At 36.3% G+C, this 21761-nt stretch overlaps 1 protein-coding gene across 1 annotated transcript; it reads left to right on the top strand.

Moving 5' to 3' along the window:
* The first annotated feature begins 3696 nt into the window (after positions 1-3696).
* Positions 3697-14221, top strand: LOC148129301 (vomeronasal type-2 receptor 26-like). The gene is made up of 4 exons (XM_087947945.1): positions 3697-3986; positions 5347-6201; positions 11386-11512; positions 11779-14221. Exons 1-4 carry the CDS (start codon positions 3780-3782, stop codon positions 12672-12674), a joined length of 2085 nt encoding a protein of 694 aa, XP_087804071.1. The 5' UTR covers positions 3697-3779; the 3' UTR covers positions 12675-14221.
* Positions 14222-21761: the final 7540 nt, after the last annotated feature.

A 21761-nucleotide genomic window follows, 5' to 3' on the forward strand; every position in this document is an offset into this window, starting at 1 on the left:
AATGGATTTTTGCCTTAGGTTTCAACTGTCTGTTACTATTGTCTAAAACAATAAAGTAATATTCCTTGAATTCCTGCACCATCGGTTTCATGACCTGACGTACTTGAAAAAGTTGAACATTAAAAAGTAACATATTTGATTATAATATTTCTGGTTCAAATCTTAAACCAACTCATCTTTGCTGCTGATTGAAGACAAAATACTGTATTTATCTCCCCGTATAAATTGTATGTTTTATAAAAATAGCAATAACATTTAATCTTACATACCGCTCCTTAGTGCTTTACAGGATTCTGAGAACTTTATGAAATCAGAACATTTTCTCCATCAATCTGTTCCTCATTTTACTGACCTTGGAAGAATAGAAGTCTAAGTCAACCTCAAATAATCAGGATCAAGCCCTCTGTGAGCAGAGTTAGCCTGCAATACCGCATTCTAATCACTGTGCCACTAGGACTCATACCACCAATGACTGCCACCTTCTCTTCAACCAGGAGCCAAGAATCCAGGGGAAATCCCAAATTACATCTGGGATCCATTCTGGCAGTGCAACCTCATCCAGCATCATAGTCCTAGAACTGACAGGTTCCAAATTGTAAAGCCATTCAGAGTTGCCAGGGTTCAGTTGAACATTATCTTTCCCTATAGAGATGTTCACAGTGTCCAAGCATTAGGATAAGTCCTAGGATTTGCATTTCCTCTTTTGCCTATAGAGCCAGCTATGAATCCTACATAATAGCAATAGCACTTAGAGTTACATACTGCTTTACAGTGCTTTACAGCCCTCCCTAAACAGTTTATTGAGTAGCATATTGCCCCCAATATTTTGGGTTTTCATTTTATCGACCTTGGAAGGATGAAAGGCTGAGTCAACCTTGAGCCTGGTGAGATTTGAACTGCCAAATTGCAGGCAGCTGGCAGGCAGCAGAAGTAGCCTGTAGTACTGCACTCTAACCACTGCACCCCTAATGGCTTGTAGCCCCTATATAACTCCCTAGGAATCTGACAACAGCCAATAGAATATTAATGGAGATGTTCAATCACATGGTTTGATCACTTGGAAGCTTATGTCATTCATCAACCCAGAGAAAAAATATGACCCACTTTGTGTTACTTTGAGAATATGGATTAAAAGTGAACTCATTGAAATGAGGTAAAAGATACAAGCAGTCTTTTATTTTGCAACTGTGTTGAAAATGTGCCTCTCCAAGATTTTAGAGCTTTTTGTTCTAAAATTTATTCACCTTGTAAATTAAACATTTATTTCCAATGATATTTCTTTATTATTTGCTTAGTTATGAGGCTTTGCACTTTACTGCTCCAATCCAAAAGGACTTTCAGAAACTTACAAACCTGCACCTCTTAGGATATTTAAACCAAACATCATGATAAAATTGAACTATAAATACAATAACTCAAAGTAATTAAAGACCCTCCCAGTAGAATAAAGGGAGGAGGGAGTCTAAAAAAGGACGCACTTGTCTTTGGCTTTTTGGATCAATCATTTTTTTTAATGTGCTTCCAAGAATTCATCAGAGTGGGAGACAATATTCTATTGTTGAAGAGAATTCCATCTTTACAGCCAGAGAATTAGTTTAAAAAAATAATAATATTTTTTCATTGTAATGTTTTTTACCATCTAGCTCATATATAATTGGCAGTTATAGGCTATTTGGTTCAGAGCATTGATTTCATCATTCTATTTCTTACTCAAAGACTCTAAGGAGCTTCACTTTCGATTTATCTTATAATTAGCAGCAGAGTCTTGGTAATGCAACTTCTTCTCAAATCCTTAGGGATGTCCAAGGGACAACCCCCCCAAAAAACAGTGAAGACTGAAAGATGCTATTATTTTTGGAACCAGAGGGCTAGAAATGTCACAATCTGAGAAAGAATATATATGCAGACTATTCTAAATAATGAGAGCTTCTTCTTTTTTTAATGTTTCATTGTTGCAGATGGAACTGGTTCATATCTGGTGATGAAAGTCTTCTTGAAAAAGATGGCATTTTTCATGGCAGTAATGGCAATCCTATTGCCAGGGGTTACATGCCTTATTCCTCATACTAAAGCATGTGCTATGGGGAAACCTCCATTTATAAAGCACAAATATTTTCTGCCAGGAGATTTCACAATAGCTGGAATACTCTCTCAGTTCTACATGATATCTGATCAAGTGGCTTTCATGAGACATCCATCTGAAGAACTGGTTGATGAGATCATGTAAAGACTTTCTCTTTTTAGCTGTAGTATGTCTCAAACCAGATATCTTTCTCTAAGAAGATGCCTGGACTGAGTTAATTAGTGGTATTGCTTGCAGCACAAATTATTTCTCCTGGTTTCTTGCTGGTTAGTTCCTTCATTCTTAAGCTAATAGAAATGGATTCCCACTGATATTTCTTACTGGCAAATAAATAACAAATACACATACACATGCACAGCTTAAGGCAGAGTTCACCCCAATGCTTCTGTTCAAATTCTATATTAGGCTTTTCTCATTTACTTACTGTGGAATGAAACTTCAGTGCTTTACTTTTGAAACACTTTTTATAGCTGATTGAATGTCAACCTTTAACAGTTTAATTTTTTTCTGAATATTAGGGAACAATGGCACTATGTAGTACTTTTAATTTGTTTGTTCAGCATGTATGGAGTACAAATGTAGGGCTGCCCTAATGGAACAGTTGTATCTTTTCCTAGGATAAGGAATTCCAGAAAAAGAATTATATACATCATTTATATGGAATATATAAAGAATGGTTGCAGGAATTGTGTATATTTAGTTTAATGAAAAGAAGGACTAGGGGTGACATGATAGTAATGTTCCAATATCAAAGGGGCTGCCACAAAGAATAGGGGGTCAACTTATTCTCCAAAGCATCTAAATGTAGGACAAGAAGCAATGGATGGAAATTAATCAAGGATACAAGCATCCTAGAATAAAGAGAAATTTCTCTAGCTTGCTTTACTTCCACCCACTTTAGGCCCAGGAGTTAAGGAGCTTAAATCTGTAATGTTGGAGGAAAAAACATCCTATATCAACAGCCCCAAACTTTGTTGCTCCAGCTTGCTTGTAAGTGAGGGAGGAGAAGAAGTAATAGATAGAAACTAATTGAGGAGAGAAGCAACCTAGAACTAAGGAGAGAACAATTAACCAGTGGAACAATTTGCCTCTAGAAGTTGTGGATGCTTCAACACTGGGTTTTTTAAAGAAGAATTTATCTGAAATGGCATAGGGTTTCCTGCTTGAGCATACAGTTGGACTAGAAGACTTCCAAAGTCCCTTTCAACTCTGTTATTCTATTTGCTCTCAAGTAAAGTTTAAAACATATTTTCTTCCTCTACCCATAAAAGGTGAAGATTGAAGAGCTAAAGATACAAGACTTAGAAGTAGGTCTGGGGTAAATCATAATGTTATTATCAATAAAGCAATCCATCAGTTTCCTAGTGAATAACTTTTAGGAATCATAATACCTGGCTTAAAAAATTAATGTATTGTCCTGACCATTTCTCCTTTCATCAAAAAATAATGTTTTAGAACACTCTTTGGGGTGCTAATACATTCACATGATTTCTTGCATGGTATTATGCAATCTCTTTTTTTCTGTGTAGCATTTAGCTTAATTGTAAATAAAGTTTATGTAATGCCACATTCTTTAAGAGAAGAAATATGATTTGTAATGTATTTATGTAGACTTTTTCTACAGAATTACCAACATATCCTGGCCTTAGTTTTTGCAGTAAAGGAGATCAGTGAAAACAATCATATTTTATTCAACATGACTCTGGGTATGCACCTCTCTAACAGTTATTTCATGGCGAGATGGACCTACTTGGCTTCAATGGAGCTCCTTTCAACACGCGGTAGATTTATCCCCAATTATAAGTGTGATTCCAAGGACTGGGCAGTATCTGTTATTGCAGGACCTAACTCTCACATCTGTCCCTTCATGGCAAACATTTTGAATGTCTACAAGGTGCCTCAGGTAAGATTTACTCTTGAAATACATATCATGGGCTATGACAATAACTTTGAGAGATAGAAGAAAGAACTGTAGCCTAGACAATGATTGGTTAAGAAAAAATCTGATCCCAAACCGATTTGAGAAAACATCTCAGAATTGACTCCAGGAAGGAAGGAAGGAAGGAAGGAAGGAAGGAAGGAAGGAAGGAAGGAAGGAAGGAAGGAAGGAAGGAAGGAAGGAAGGAAAAAAGGAAGGAAAGAAAAGGAAGGGTTATTCTGTAATATAAATATCAAGATAAATATTCCCAAATACTAATACATTGAATTGCTTAATCAAGTCCATGAATACTTAATATTATTATTAAAAAATGGTGAGAAAAAAGAATTGATGAAAATATATTAACATTTCTATTAGGTGTATTTATAAGTTAAGGAATCGTAGTATTTTAATTAGTTTGGATTCAGTTTTAATAGTAAATCGAGTATAGTACCTAAACATATCTATTTCATATGGTCGCCACTACATTATTCATCTGGTTGATGATTTGTGTTATTTTTTTAGTGTAACTTTATTACATTAAAACAGGTAGGGGGAAAATGCTTTCAGACATGGAAGATTGTGGTTTCAGGGTTTGGATTATCTCAAATGATTGACCTTAATCTTGCCCACCTAAACTTGCTTACTCAGTTGTCTTTACATTGCCATGAAGTAGGGAGAGTCAATTCTGAAATGGTTATAACATTTCCTGAATGAGATGGCTATAACATTCTTGTTTTAATTGTTTTTATTAAATTCTATTATATGGCAAAATATATAATAGATATTATTAATATCAAGAAATATAAAGAAAAAAGATAAAGTCAAGAAAAATTGAGAAAGATAAAGGAAAAGGAAAGAAAGAAAGGCATAGAGAGAAAAATAAAAACCAGTGGTTTCAGGTTTTTTTAATCACAGTACAGAATATGAAAAAGCTACGACCTCAACATTTCTTTACATTTCCAGTTAATTCAAACCATTTCTATAACAACAAAGTTGATCAAATCATCAAAATCTAAAATCAAAGTTTCATTTTTTTTCCATTTTAAGTATAAATTCAAACGTGGTTTCCAGGTGGAAACAAAACTCAATAAATTGTTCCCTTTAATTAAAGCTGTCAATTTTGCCATCTCTGTCATCTTGGTCACAAATTAACACATTGCTGTCTTCAACTTTGCAATTATGGTACTTCTAAACATCAGATTTTTATGAACAAGATTAAATATCTATTAATGTTTGCATTAATGTTTACAATAAGGACCATGAATTAAGAATAGATTTTTCAAAAATAATAAATACTTCATTTTGGAAAATCATGTCCTCCTCCCTTTTCCCCCACATTTAGCTGATATATGGATCTTCTCCAATGACAGATGACCAGATACATGCTGCTTTCTTCCATCGTTTTTTCCCAGATGGTGATCAACAGATTGTGGGTATTCTCCAGTTGCTATTGTATTTTAGGTGGATATGGATTGGACTGATATCCCAACCTGATAAGAGTGGAGACAGATTCATTCAAAACGCTGTTCCTTTGTTTTCCCAAAACGGTGTCTGCTTTGAGTTCATGGAAGAAATGGCCAAGGAAACATTTTCTAATGATATTGGAGCAGCATTTAAAGATTTTAGTAAAATGTACATTATTATCATGAAGAGCACTGCCAATGTCATTATCCTATATTGTGAAAACCAAGTCACCGTCATTTTTAGAATGTTGCCCTATTTTACAGAATTTGAAGAGATACCCATCGAGAGAAAAGATAAAGTTTGGATAATGCCAGCCCAGATGGAGTTTACATCCCTTCCTTTTCAAAAAACTAGGGGTATGAACATTTTCCATGGTGTGATATCTTTTGAAGTTGTTTCCAAGGAGATTTCTGGATTTAATAAATTCCTTCAGATGAGAAACCCAACTTCAGAAGTGGAAGACCATTTAATGAGAGTGTTCTGGGAACAGGCTTTTGAATGCTCTTTTCCTAAAGATAAGTTAGATGAAGACACTGGAATGCTGTGCACTGGTGGAGAGAAGTTGGAGAATCTACCTAAGTCTGTCTTTGACACCACCATGACTGGACAGAGTTACAGCATCTACAATGCAGTTTATGCTGTGGCACATGCTTTACAAGCTGTGTTTTCCCCCAAACACAGAACAAGAGCAAAAGTTGGGAGAGAAATTTTTTTGATCCCAAAAGCATGGCAGGTAATAAGAGATTGAATGAACATTTCCCATTGGCCTTCTTTCTAAGGCAGTGCTGTGTCCTACTATTATGGATATATCGGAGTGTTGATTTTAAGTCTCCTGCTACTCCGTTTTTCAAATCTTTTTGGGACCTTGAGAAACCTTTGTAACTGTGAATTGGTACAACAGTGATACAACAATATGGAGGAAAGAATTAAGATGCAGCAAAATCTGCCTGTTTGGAACAAATTCATAACACCTCTGACAGGGGAGAAACATGAAGGATGCAAGAACAATAATTCATTTAATTAACCCAGTTGTATTAAAACAATATCCATAATTTAGTACCATTGAAATTGATCTCCCTCCTTTCCTTCTTTCTCTCCCTCTCCCCACACTCCCTCTCCCTTCCCATCCCTTCTTTTGAAATTACCAACTTTTGCTTCATTTTAGTTACATCACTATTTGAGAACGTCATTTAATAACACTGCAGGACAGAAAATTTCATTTAATGAAAATGGGGATATAGACACTGGATTTGACATTATCAACTGGGTCACCTTCCCCAATGAGACATTTGTTAAATTCAAAGTTGGAAAGATCGACCCAACAGCTTCTCTAGATAAGCTATTCACCATAAAAGACATCACCTGGCCTACCATGTTTAACCAGGTATTTCCTGCTCAGATGTCAAACTGTGTGTTCTTCCCCATCCCTTCTTGCTTCCAGAATTATTAATTTGAATGGATCTCATCCTTTAAGTTATTAAGTTGAAAACTGCAAAGATGAAAATATTATGACCAGAGATTTTGAAATACAAAGACTTCAATCTCTGTATAGCAAAATAATTTACTGATATATTCTCGTTAACTCTTTATGGTTTTAGCAGAATTTATAGCTGCTGTCTACTACTGCTGGCATTTCAAGCTTGTCTAGTTTAAATAAATATTTGAAAGTTGCTAAAGTAATTAAAGCTATTTATCATATAATTCACCAAGTAATACAAAACATAAGAAATATCTCAATTTGTCTATTAAACAGTCTAATTCATCTGAACATCCCCCCACCCCCACCCCCACACAAAATGGCATTTTCCCCTTAGTTTTCTCTTTTCTTAAATGGCATGTCCAGATTTTCCATTTACTAATCATTGTATCTGGGGAACAGTCAGACTAATTGGTCCAGTGATTGATTATCCTGACTGGGAATGCCCAGCCAGGGAGGAAGAAGGAATCAAGCAGGGAATTAGCCTTGAATCATTGAAAAGTCACCAGCAATCAATGACCCACATCCTCCTAAGCTCCATGGAACCTTATCTATCTGTTTCCAGGGAAGGCACACAGTCTGGAGAGATTCCTATATTATAGGTAGTATTGCCATAAAATATTCAATCAATCAATCAATCAATCAATCAATCAATCAATCAATCAATCAGAATAGAGGTGGAAGGTATCTTGGAAGTCTTTTAGTCCAACCATTTGAATTAGTTGATCAAGTTGAACGAGTCAACTTGAACTCATCACATGTTGATCTATTGAACATAGTACATAGAATAATGAAGTTGGAAAGAGGTCTTCTAATCCAGTGGTCCCCAACCTTTTTAGTACCAGGGACCAGTTTCAAGCACAAACACTTTTTCAAGGACGGGGGTGGGGTGGGGGTGTTGAAGAATCCGAGTTTGGTGGTTTGCTTGCAGACGTTTCATTACCTGACTAGGTAACATCTGATGTTGTTACCTAGTCGGATAATAAAACATCTGCCAGCAAACCACCAAGTTCAGGGAGCGCCTCGGCCCTGCCTCCCTCAGCCCCATCCCTCAGGTGTCTCCCTCCCTCCCTCAGGTGTCTGCCTCATTCCTCTCTCAGTCGCTCTCTCGCTGCTCCACCAGCCCTGGAAGAAACTGCTTCAAAGAAGCGGGGGTGGCTTTTCCTGTCGCCGCAGCTCCTCCGAGCGCCCGTTTACCCCCACCCGCCCACCTGCACGCAGTTCAATCCACAGTGCTCCGTTCTGCCTGCCTGCCTTCTTCTTTCGGAGGAGCTTCGGCTGATAAAAGAGGCGAATAGTTATTATTCTCAGCCGAAGCTGCTCCGAAACGAAGGCAGGCAGGCAGGCAGGCAGAACAGAGCACTGAATTGAAGCGTGTGTGGGCGGGCGGGGTGAGGGTAAACGGGCGCCGGAGGAGCTGCGGCAACAGGAAAAGCCATCCCCCGCTCTTTGAAGCAGTTTCTTCCTGGGCTGGTGGAGCAGCGAGAGAGCGACTGAGAGAGGAACGAGGCGGGAGGAAAGCGAAGCCGCTGAGCCAGAGAGCAGGACAGGCTTCGGTTGCTTCCTCCCTCCCCTTCTCTCATTTGTGTCCTTGATCCCGATCCCAGCAGCATTCACCGAAGGCGAAGAAAGCCGCCATTTTTTTCATTTTTTTTCTTTGCGGCCCGGTACAGAGTGCTCCACGGACCAATACCGGTCCGCGGCCCGGTGGTTGAGGACCCCTGTTCTAATCCACCCCCCTGCTCAAGCACAAGACCCTATACAATTTCAAATAAATTGTTGTCTGGTCTCTTTTTGAAAGACTCAAGTGATGGAGCACCCACAACTTCTGAAGGCACACAGTTCCATTGGTTGATTACTCTCATATCACTATGATATTTCTCTTTAGTTCTTGGTTGTTTGTCTCCTTGGGTAGTTTGCATCCTTTTGTTTGTCTCCTTGGGTAGTTTGCCTTTTGGTGTTTTGGAAGATAGTTTGACCCCTTGTCTTTGTTGGAACCTTCAAATATTGGAACACTAGTATTATGTCAGCCCTAGTTCATTGTGTAAAACTAAAACCCACATTCAGATAGAATGTTCAGAAACTTTTGAGTTTTAATAAATCCTGGTTTCACTTTTTAAAAGGTTTTTCTTTATTAAACAAACAAAGAAACAAACACAAACATAAACAAAAAATACATTAAAAATGTTGAACATGGTACAGTCTTCCTAACATCGATCTTTGTCATTACTTTGCTAAGTCCAATAATAATAATAATACACAATTTCATTCCATATACATTAAATATACATATAATTATTCCTTATTCTCTTGAATCTTCCTTTTCTCTAGCCAACCATAAAATATGTCCCATATTTTATGATAATCCAAATCCTCCTTATTTTTTAATTCCTTTGTTAGTTTATCAATTTCTGCGCACATCACAATTTTCCTAAGCATTTCAAATTCATTTGAAATATCTTTACTTTTCCATTTCTGTGCATATGCCAATCTTGCTGCAGTAATTATATGGATTATTAAATATATGTTTTCCTTGTCATATTTCCTCATATTAATCCCTAACAGAAAGAACTCTGGTCTATGTTCTATTTTAATCCCACATATTTCTTCTAGCCACTTGCGTAATTTTTGGGCCTTTTTGCAACTCCACCACAAATGGTAATAAGTTCCTTTTTCTTTATTACATTTCCAGCATGTGGGAGAAAGTTTTGAATACATTACTGCCAATCTTGATGGAGGTATTTGCCATCTATAAAATAATTTATACAAATTTTCCTTAAACAGTATAGCTAAGGTCATTTTTTTATTTCTTTTCCATACTTTTTGCCAATCGTCTAAATTAATGCTATAACCAATATTTTTCATCTGTACCACCATTGTTTCCTTTAATTTTTCTTCTTCCAATTTAAATTCCAATAAGACTGGATAGATTTTTTTTTATCATCTTCTCCTCGTTTCCTAATAGAATTTCATCTAATTTTGTCATAGTTCTACTAATTCCCCACTCTTTCTTGTCCTTTAAATATTTCAATTGGAGTCGCAAATAGGCCCACCATTCCACATCAATTCCTTGATGCTTCAAATCTTGTCTAGATTGTAATTCCCCTTTTCCATTTAGTATATCTTCATAGGTGATGATTTTTCCTTGTCTCAATAAATGTGGGTGCATCAATGCTTCCAAAGTTGATAGCCAAATAGGTGTTTCTACATACATTTTTCTTTTTATTTTATTCCATGTATTTAAAAGAATCTGTCTAACTTTATGTCTTTGAACATAGTTATAGCCCTTTAAATTATCCTGCCAGAGGAAGGTATGCCATCCTGACTGCAAATTGTAACTTTCTAATATTAATATTCTTTTATTTCTATGGTTTATCCAATCTTTCACCCAAGTTAAAATTGCAGTTCTATAACACAATTCCCAGTCGGGTAGGCCAAATCTTCCTCTTTCTGTAGCATCCTGCAGCAACTTCAGTTTGACTCTTGGTTTTTTCTTTTTCCATATAAAATTCACCGTTATTTTATTCAAATTATCAAAAAACCTTTTTCCCAATTTTATGGGGGCATTTTGAAAAAGGAATAATAATTTAGGTAGTACATTCATCTTTATTGCCGCTATCCTTCCTATGAAGGGTAGTCTTAATTTATCCCATTTTCCAAATCGTCAGATATTCGTTTTATTAGTGGATCATAATTATCTTTTTTAAGTGTTGTATATCTCGCTGAAATTATAATCCCCAAATATTTAACTTTCTCTACAATTTGGATGTCCATTCTCGCTGCTAAAATTTCCTTTTGTTTATTTGTCATATTTTTTAGTAATTATTTATGTTTTCTCCCTGTTAATTTTTAGCCCTGCAACTTCTCCAAATTCTTCTAAATTATCTATCAGCTTTGGTCCCGGATTTGTGGTTCTTCTAAAATAAAAAGTAAATCATCCACAAAGGCTTGTAATTTAAACTCCCCTGTTTTATTTTTAAACCTTTAATTTCTGTTTCTTTCCTAATTATTCTTGCTAACACATCCAACATCAAAATAAAGAAAAGTGGTAATAGCCGGCATCCCTGCCTAGTTCCTTTTTGTATTTGAAATTTGTTTGTTATCCCCCCATTCACCAAAATTCTGGCTTCTTGCTTTTCATATATTTCCAATATAACATTTAAGAATTTTGGTCCTAGGTCCATATATTTAATTTGCTGCAAGATGAAATCCCATTTCACGTTATCAAAAGCCTTTTTGGCATCTAAGAACACTAATGCCACCTGTTCACCACTATGATCCTCATAATATTTCTATTCATTTAATATAATTGTTTTAAAATAGAAGGAGATTTTGGAACACCTACATCCTACATTCATTGTGTAAAAGTAAAATCCACATTCAGATAGAATGTTATGAAACATTTGAGCTTTAATAAATCCTGGTTTCACTTCTTGATAGGTTCTACCTCTTTCTGTATGCAATGACAATTGCAATTCTGGGTCCCAGAAGAAGAAAATAGAAGGGAAGCCATTTTGCTGTTATGATTGTCTTCCATGTGCAAAAGGAAAAATTTCAACCCAGATGGGTAAGAGCTGTGTTGTGCAAAATTATTCAGTCTTCTTAACTGTGATTCAAAATGTAATTTCCAAACTTCCTATAAATGGCTTCTAATGTGATGATCAAACCAATGATATACCGTAGCTATATAAATATTAAAAATGAAAGGGTTACCACAAACAGAATATTTAATATAAATAGGTATTACTTAATTGGGAAAAATTAAACCAATAATTAACTCTCAGTCCTGCTACCTGAGCCTTTCTAGAAATTAACCATGTTTTGTTTTTCCAGATGCAGTTGACTGCTTTCAATGTTCAGGAGACCAATATCCAAACAAGGCTCAAAATCTTTGTATTTTAAAAACAACAACCTTCCTGTCTTATAATGAGCCACTGGGAATCACCTTGGCCAGTGTTAGTCTCTTCCTTTCTTTCATCACAGCTTTGGTGCTGGGGATTTTCATTAATCAGCGGAACACTCCCATTGTCAAAGCCAACAACAGGAGCCTGACCTACATTCTTCTCATTGTTCTTCTGCTCTCATTCCTTTGTAGTTTGCTCTTCATTGGACAACCTGACCAAGGAAAATGTTTCATGCGACAAGCTGCTTTTGGCATCATATTCTCTGTAGCCCTTTCTTGCATATTAGGGAAAACAATCATTGTTGTTCTTGCTTTCATGGCCACCAGGCCTGGTTCCAAAATGAGGAAATGGGTGGGGAATAGGCTGGCTTTTTCTATTGTCCTATTCTGCTCCCTGGCACAATTTACCATTTGTACAGCATGGCTGACAATTTCTCCCCCATTCCCAGATTCTGACATGCACTCTATAGCTGAAGAAATTGTCCTAGAATGTAATGAAGGTTCAACCACAATGTTTTATATTGTTCTTAGTTTTCTGGGGCTCTTGACTTCAGTCAGTTTCACAGTAGCCTTCCTAGCTAGGAAGTTACCCGATAGCTTTAATGAAGCCAAATTTATTACCTTCAGCATGTTGGTCTTTTGTAGTGTCTGGATATCATTTGTTCCAACCTATTTGAGTACTAAGGGGAAATACATGGTGGCTGTGGAGATCTTCTCCATTTTGGCTTCAGCAGCTGGATTACTGGGTTGCATCTTTTCCCCCAAATGCTACATCATTATTATGAGACCTGAATTGAATACAAAGGGACAGTTAAAAACAAAATAATCCTGAAGTTCAATTTGCTCATTGATTCAATTCATCCTTCCCCTCTATTCTTACAAAATAATACAAAGTGACATTAATGAGGATCTTTATTTTCTCCAACCTGCACTCTCTGCATTTGGTCTTTAAGATACTACCTAGAAATTGAAACACTGCCTGAGGCCTTCCCCTGGTCACTCTTATGACTGCTGTTATCACTTATGACAGCCTTGTTCTACAAAGTCATGCCCTCTCAAAGCATCTATAGAAGTAGAATTCAATTTGCTTTGATTCTCAGAATATACCAGTTACACTTGATTCCTTTTCCAAAACACATACATTTCTTGTATCCAAATAATGGATCCAGCTAACATTACTTGAAGCAAATCCATTCTAATTCCCAAAGATCTGAGTACTTTATAGAGATTGGCTCAATTAAAGTTTGCTCCAGTATATGATTATTTCCTAGGCTGCTTAAGGAAAAATGATATTTATTGTTAGATAAAATATCTAGGAAACCAAAGACAAAGGAAAAACTCATGACTTTGTAGCTAGGCACTATAAATAAATGAATAATGATAGATACCACCCCCAAAGATTAAGAAGATAGGATTGAAGATTATGAAATCCAAAAGGATATCATAGTTTAGGTCTAACTTGGTACAAGTGTTTCATTAATACATGCCAGCATGAATCACAACTATAAGAAGGTTGTGGGAAAATGTACTTTTACAGAAACATACAAAGCTATGGGAGAAAAAGACCTAATAGTCCATTGAGTCTACTTTTCAAGTTTATTTGTTTTTTCTTTTCTTTTTAATGTATTTTTAATTATTATTTTTAGATCATAGATTTTTATTTTATTTTTTTACCCACATACCTCTTTGTATGTGGAGATGGAAATGGCAAATAAGCAATCACATAGTCCTTGATATTCTAAAATATTAATAGAGGATAAATTGATTGGCAAATTGACAGTTTATTTTGGCCATGTTGTTAAAAATGTTTAGCTTAATCATTTAGTTCTCAGAATATGGAATTATAATAATTAAGAATATCTAAAACAGTAGTCTATGTGCTTTGCATTAAAATATGTTGAAAATTATGACTCTGACTGATTTAACTTTGACTGTCTTTATAATTGTAGCCCAATTATGAACTTAACTCCCAGTACAAAGTATAAGTCAAGTAGAAGGATATAACTTGATTAGAAATAACAGAATAACAGAGGTGGAAGGGACCCTGGAGGTTTTATAATCTAACTCCCAGGTCAAGCAGGAAAGCCTATACTATTTCAGGCAAATAATTGTCCAATTTTTTCTTAAAAACTTGTGCTGGAGTGGAGCACCCATAACTTCTGGAGGCAAGTTATTCCAGTGATTAATTGTTTTAACTGTCAGGAAAGTTCTCTTTAGTTCTAGGCTGCTTCTTCCCTTGATACGTTCCATCCATTGCTTCTTGTCCTGCCTTCAAGTCCTTTGGAGACTAGGCTGACCCTCTCTTCTCTGTAGTAGCTACTTAGATATTAGAACACTGAAGTCATATGATCCCAAATTCTTATTTTCATTAAACTAGACATACGTAATTCCTGCAATGGTTCTTTGTGTTTTAGCTTCCATTCCACTGAAAATTTTTGTTGCTTTTCTCTGCATTCTTTCTAGAATGTGTCAACATCTTTTTAATATAAAATCAATCTGCTGCTTATAAATAAAGGGGGATGGAAGCCTATAACATGAAGACTCTCTTTCTTATAGCCATTCAACCACAAAATTTTCCTGGGGTGGAAAAAAAATTACAATTACTTAGACTTAATGGATCTTCCTTGTTGAAGATCTGCAAACAGATCTAGAGGGTGGCTATACATCTGGTGATGAGTTCTGTGACACTTGAAATCCTCTAAAACATCCTTTATTTCTCTCATTTTATAGATTAGGATGTACATTATAGCCAGCATGACTAAGAGAGATATTTCCTATGAACAGTAAAGAATCTAACTAGATAGGAAGATTAATTTGTTTTAATAAAACACATTTGCCATAAAGGAAATATGACTCCAATGATAGTCTTTGCAAAATTAGATGAGAATTATAAATAGATTAGTTTTTTAAATAAATGTTATTAAAAGAAATTAATAAATAAAGTAGAAGTGCAGAAAAAATAAAAATAAATACAAAGAAGTGTCCTTTGTACCAAAATTTAAGTACAACAACAATTACGATTTTCAAGATGGTGGTGCATGTATATGGATCAACTTATTTTATTTTATTTATTTTATTTTATTTATTTGATTTGCCAATTGTTTACAAGATAATAAGTATAAGTGTATACATAGTTGTGAATACATGAAATGGGTACATATAAGAAAAATAAAAGAGGAATAAGAGAAACAATAGGACAGGGACGGTAGGCACGTTGGTGCGCTTATGCACGCCCCCTACAGACCTCTTAGGAAAGGGGTGAGGTCAATAGTAGACAGTCTAAGGTTAAAGTTTTTGGGGTTTGGGGAAGAAACTACAGAGTCGGGTAGAGTATTCCAGACCTTGACCACTCTATTGCTGAAGTCGTATTTCCTGCAATCAAGTTTGGTGCGGTTAACTTTGAGTTTGTATCTATTGTGTGCTCTTGTGTTGTTATGGTTGAAGCTGAAGTATTCATTGACAGGTAGGACATTGCAATGTATGATTTTATATACCATGCTTAAATCAGACCGAAGACGGCGTAATTCAAGGTTTTCTAGTTCTAGAATTTCAAGTCTGATGGCATAAGGTATTCTACAACGAGTAGAGGAGTGGAGAACTCTTCTTGTGAAATATTTCTGGACTTTCTCAATTGTGCTAATATCAGATACATAATGTGGGTTCCAGACTGATGAACTGTATTCGAGTATTGGTCTAGCAAATGTTTTGTATGCTCTGGTTAGTAGTGTGATATTACCAGAGAAAAAGCTACGTAGGATTAGGTTAACAACTCTTAATGCCTTTTTGGCTATGTAGTTGCAGTGGGCTCTAGCACTTAGATCATTAGAGGTGAGTATTCCAAGGTCCTTTACAGAGCTTGGGTCATCAACAAGATCTTGACTATTCAGCTTGTATTTTATTTTCTGATTTTTTTTGCCAATATGTAAGACAGAGCATTTATTTGTTGAGATTTGAAGTTGCCATTTGTTTGACCATTCTGATACATAGTCAAGATCTTTTTGTAGGGTAGCAGTATTGTCTGTGGTATTGAACAGCTTTACATCATCAGCGAAAAGAACGCAATTGCTCTTAATATGATCACAGAGGTCATTTATGTAGAGTATGAAGAGAGTTGGTCCTAGAACACTGCCTTGGGGACACCACTATTGACAGGTACTGGATTTGATAGGCGCTCCCGATTTTGACCATTTGTTGTCTGTTTGACAGGAATGCTTCTATCCAGTTATTCAGTTGTCCAGAGATACCATAGGATTTTATTTTTAGGAGTAGTTTGTCGTGTACCACTGAATCAAAGGCTTTACAGAAGTCTATGTAGATTGCGTCTATTGCTTTGCCCTGGTCGAGTTGTGTCGTCCATATGTTTTTGCAGTGTAAGAGTTGCAGATTACAGGATAGTTTTTTCTGAAACCAAATTGTTTATTGGAGAGTAGGTTGTTTGTCTCTAAGTGGAGGATGATGGATTGGTTAATAATTGATTCCATGACTTTACAGGTGACGCAGCATAAGGAGATTGGTCTGTAATTTTCAACTAGGCTTGGGTCTCCTTTTTGAAGATGGGGATGACTGTGGCTTGTGACCATAGGTTAGGCAAGGAGCTGGTCCTGAAAGATTTTTCAAAGATTATGCTTAGAGTTTTGGCTATGGCAGTAGATAGCTTTTTTAAGAAGTAGGCACATATTCCATCAGGTCCAATAGATAGAGATGGTTTTAGATTGCGTAGTGCTTTTTCAACATTGTCTTCTGTAAAATCGATATGTATTAGGTCATTGTTGTTATCTGTGGTACGGCTAGGAAATACAGGGCATGATCCATTGCTGTTTACAAATACTGAGCTGAAGAATGTGTTAAAGATGTTGGCTTTAGTGGTGTCGTCGTTGCAGTCTTTACCATCAGGTCCTATCAAGGGTGGGATAGACCTTGAGTCTTTTAGTTTGTTGTTTACAAAATTGTAAAAAGCACGGGTGGAATTGGTGCTTAGAAGGTTTTCCTCTTGTTTAATGTGATAATTGATGCATTCGGTCTTTATCTGGTGGCATAAATTTTTGTATCGGCTTTTGAAATTGGCAACGTGACCAGATTTGTTTTTCCGCCAGAGTGATCTCTTTTTGGATTGAAGTTTCCTTATTGTTATGGGTAATCTGCTTTTTTGTTTTGTTTTGGGAGTTGTTGTTGGTACATATAGTTTGATGACTCTTTTGACTTCAAGTAAAAATATGTTGTAATGGTCTTCAACAGTATTGCATCCAGTGAATAGAGATTGCCAATCAAGGGATGAGAGATCGTTGTCTATAAGATCATAGTTGCCTTTTTGAAGTTACAATTGGGGATTACATCATTGTGGTGATTTTTGTGTGGGCGTATGTTGAGACAAAAGTCAATCATATTGTGGTCACTGCTGGAAAAGGGTTCTTTGGTTTGTATTCCGTAAATTAAATTCAAACTATTGCAGAAGATGAGATCGAGGCAGTTGTTTAGTCTAGTGTTGTTGGTTACTAGTTGTTCCAGTCCCAGATTTGTAATAGCATTGTAGAAGGTTGTGTGTATGATTTCAGTTGTACATTCATTTAGGGTCCAGTCAATATGAGGTAGATTGAAATCACCAAGAAAGATAAAAGGGTATGGGCAGGATGCAGCCCATGTTAGTAATGTATTTAGCTTGTTTACATGTTCGATGTCATAATCAGGTGCTCTGTAACATAGTAAGAATCGAATTGTGATATTTAAGGATAGTTCACAGATGATGGTCTCAGGAAGAGCAAGCTCCTGGGTAACTTGGATATTTTTAGATGTAAGGACTTTTTATAGAAGATAGCAACACCACCTCCTCTACGAATTTCACGATCTGATCGGTAAACATGATAGTCCCTTACTGTGGTAATGGAGTCAGGGAGAGATGCATTGAGCCATGTTTCACAGACAAATATAATGTTGAATTTAGCCATATTTAGTAGGAGGAAAAATTCAGGTATTTTATTCACGAGGCTTCTTGCATTGAGTAGTTTGCATTTAAGGCCAATAGTAGTTGGAATTGAGGTAGTTAGGGGCGTGCATGCCTAGTCTTGGGTGATGGTGGATCGGTTGAGTAGGGTTGTGGTTGAGGGTTAAAGCTGAGTTGCGGGTTGTGTGGCTTACTTTTGATACAGTCAGCATGGTAGTCAATGTACAGGTCCTTCTCTCCATTGTCTAGACGTTTTTTTGAGTTCAGTGCGGAGTACACACGGAGCGGGCACGTTGCTGTAAGGTTAGGTCAGGGGCGACAACGGAGGTTCTTATGGTTGGCGTTGGTTTTGGCGAGTGAATTTATAGTGTTAATGAATTTACGTTTGCTTGATTCATTTTTGCAAATGACCCTGCACAAGCGTGGGGCCACAGAGCCGTCTCTGTTTTTGAGCTCTCGGCCAATGCGGGAAATGTCAAGTATTTCATCAGCGGAGATGGTTGATGCTTGATAATCACTGATGATGTTTCGGACAGTTGTGATGTCATCATTGTCATTGATGTCCTCTAGACAAAATAAGATGGTGTTTGGACGTTTCCGTTCACGCTCAACGGCTTCTCTGATGAGGATTGTGATATCAATATTTGTCTGGGTTGTGTTTATTTGTGGATTGGGTTTTGGATTGGGTTGTGGTTGTTGGGTAGAGATGTGGTTTGTAGCTATTGGATGTTCAGGTTTTTGTGTTGTGTCTTTTTTTTCAAGGTTGGATATTCTTTCTTTTATGGCGTCCAGGGATGCTACTATGGTGTTAAGGGATGTTTCAATGGTTTCAATGGTATCAACTCTTTTAGACAGATCCAGTATGGGTCTGCATGATTTGCAGAGATATGGAAACTCATTGGATGATTTTAGGTATTGAATCATTTGCTCAGGTAATCCCAAGCAGTCATGACGAGCGTATTTTTTACACAGAGAACATTTGATGGAGTTTTCATTATCCTTTAGATTTTTGTAGCATTTAAGGCATGTGCAGGAGTCTTGTGGTTCATTGGTGGGGATTATCTTCTCTTTAGCTTGTGATTTGGCGTTGGATTTTCTTTTTGGCATGGTAGGTTTGTTAAGATAGTACGTTGATTGAATTAATTAAAGGAACAATTTTGGGTAATCTATGTAGCCAATATCACATCAAACAATCAATTGCAGTAATCTCTCTAGTCAGATAATATTCCTGAGCAACAATCAGCCTAATCAATTAATTACTCTAATCACTAATCAATTAATTACACTAATCATTAATCACACTGTTCATTTAAATTCACTAAATCATTGATTTTACTATTCAATTAAATTACATGAATCTTGATCTTTTAAACTAGTCAGTAATCACACTATTTGCACTAAACACTCTAATCACACTAATCAATTAAAACAATAAATCAATTAAACCATTAATAAAATTAATGGTTTAATTAATATAAATTAATAACTTAACACTTCAGAGATCGGTATCTTTTAATTAATTTATGGTTTGTGTATTTTTTAGTGAGTGCTCTGCTCTTTCAGTCACAAGTAGTTTACGGTTGACAAGAGCTATTAATTATTGGCAGAGTAGGCAGAGAAGGTTGCATTTTTAAATCAGGGGTCTCAAGTTACAACATTGTAGCTGAGCTGATTAGATTGACCCCATGGATTACTTTCCCTGTTAGAAAGCAAAGGAAACAGAAGAGGAGATGAACAAAATGCAAACAGAAACAAGACTGTAGAGCTGGACTGCATGTAAAGTTAGGTAAAAATCCTCATAAGCTTGCACTGCCAAGTCTTTTTGTTTCAAATGTTAGATCTCTCTTTAACAAGATTGAGGAGCTGAAACTTACTATCTCTCTGCAGAAAAACATTTGGGACTGCTGTGATATGATCTTTAAAGAGACATGGCTAGACCCTACCATTCCAGGGAAGGCTATCGAATTACAAGGATGCTCAGTACATTGTGGAAGAGCAGAGGGAGACTTTGTGTTTACATAAGTAAAAATTGGAGCACAAATGTTAAAAAAATAGACACTCACTGTTCTCCTGATCTGGGGGTATTTGGCAGTTTAATGCTGCCCCTTTTATCTGCCTCGTGAGTTTAATATTGTAATAATAACTGCAATATATATATATACACACACACACATACACACACACACACACACACACATCTTGATGCTAATATGACTACAGCTATGAGTCACCTGTTAACTGCTATTAACAAACAGCAACAGGCCTACCCAGATGGAGTGCTGGTGATTTCAATCAAGCCAATTTAAAGACTGTCCTCCCTAAGTTTTATCAGTACATATAATGTCCCACTAGAGGGAAAAACACCTTGGATCAGGTATATAGTAACATTATGAATGGATAGAGGACTATACCTTTACCTCATCTGGGACAGTCAGATCATATATCTTCCTTCTTGATTCCATCATATAGATCTCTTGTCAACAGAATCAGACTATCAATTCGAAAAATAGAAGTATGGCCAGTGGGTGCATCTGAGCAACTTCAATATTGCTTTAGGAGCATTGAATGGGCACTGTTTGAGGAGGACAATATTGATACTTACACCTCAACAGTACTGTTTTATATCAAAAGCTGCATTAATGTTGTCACTACCATGAGACAAGTATGGCTGGTTTCTAACAACAAGCCCTGGATACATAGAGAAGTGTGTCTTTTATTAAGAGCTAGAAATGCTAATTTCCATTCTGGTGATGCGCTATAGTACAGTGAGGCAAGAGCTAAATTTAAAAAGGTAATCAGGGATGCTAAAGCTACGTACAGATGGAGGATTGAACATCATTTTGAGAGCTCAGACTCTCATCTGGAATGGCAAGGTATGAGACAAATTATGGGGCAGACAGGGGTGGGATTCTACCAGTTCAAACCAGTTCTATAGAACTGGTTGTTAATGTTCCTGGTAGTTCTTAGAACCAGTAAAACGGACACCTGGCTTGCTCTGCCTTTCTCTGCCCGCTCCTCCATTCCCAGAACCAGTTTTTCTTATTACGCATGATGGATTGGAGGTTTCCCAGAAAAAAATTAGATTGCAAGCATTGCAGAAGTTTTGAAATTTTGATCAAAGAAAAAGGTGTCCATGGAGCTAAGAAATGGAAGAATTTCCAAATTGAACCATCAGGAAAGAGTAAAGAAATACAACAAACTTCCCTCACAAAGAAATTGAAGGAACATTTCTCATCTGGCTCACAACATCAGTACAGAGAAGTTGAAGCAAGGTGAGCAGGATGTCGTAAACAAAGGACTAGAGAGGATGACTGAGAAATATTTGGGTAGTACATGTAGAGTGTTTACTACAGTGTATAGTCTGGCACAAACATGCAGACCATTTTCATATGTAGAAGATCTGATTGAATTACAAATAACAAATGGTTAGGTTTGGGAACAGTGTTGCATTCACATAAAACTGCAGTTGCAATTGTAAATTTCATTGCAAAAGACATCAAGAAACATTTATTTAGCAAAATTATTGAGAAAACTCACAAAATCTGTTTGATAATTGACGAAGCCTCAACAATATCTTTCAAACCAGTTCTTATACTGTACTTAAAAGTTGAGGATCCATTTTTCTAACCAACAATTTTCCTTGAAAATTAGAATTAGATAAACAAGATGCAGAAACAATATGTTGTTCAGTTATAGAAAGTTTGAATAAAGTTGGGTTTAATAGGAACTATCTGGAGAAACCTTTAATTGGATTTTGCTCTGATGGAGCCAGTGTTATGCTTGGGAGAAAATCTGGGGTATGCATTAGGATAGCCAAAGAGTTTCCAAATATTATAATATGGCACTGTTTAAACCATCATCTGCAACTTGTTTTAGATGATTCTATTAGGGAAATAAAGCAAATCAATCATTTTCAAATTTTTATTGATAAAATATATTCTATTTTCCATTTTCAACTATGAAATCAATATTAAT

The sequence above is a fragment of the Notechis scutatus genome, chromosome Z, assembly GCF_049901735.1.
Source record: "Notechis scutatus isolate UNSWTSFEM ecotype Mainland chromosome Z, rNotScu1.2, whole genome shotgun sequence".
Classification (NCBI taxonomy): Eukaryota; Metazoa; Chordata; class Lepidosauria; order Squamata; family Elapidae; genus Notechis; species Notechis scutatus.

Bases quoted from the DNA above. Each gene is read 5' to 3' on its own strand.
- LOC148129301 (XM_087947945.1), top strand. From the start codon at position 3,780: ATGACTCTGGGTATGCACCTCTCTAACAGTTATTTCATGGCGAGATGG. The intron at 3,987-5,346 runs GTAAGATTTACT...CCCCACATTTAG, and splicing joins ATGTCTACAAGGTGCCTCAG to CTGATATATGGATCTTCTCC. The intron at 6,202-11,385 runs GTAATAAGAGAT...ACTTCTTGATAG, and splicing joins TGATCCCAAAAGCATGGCAG to GTTCTACCTCTTTCTGTATG.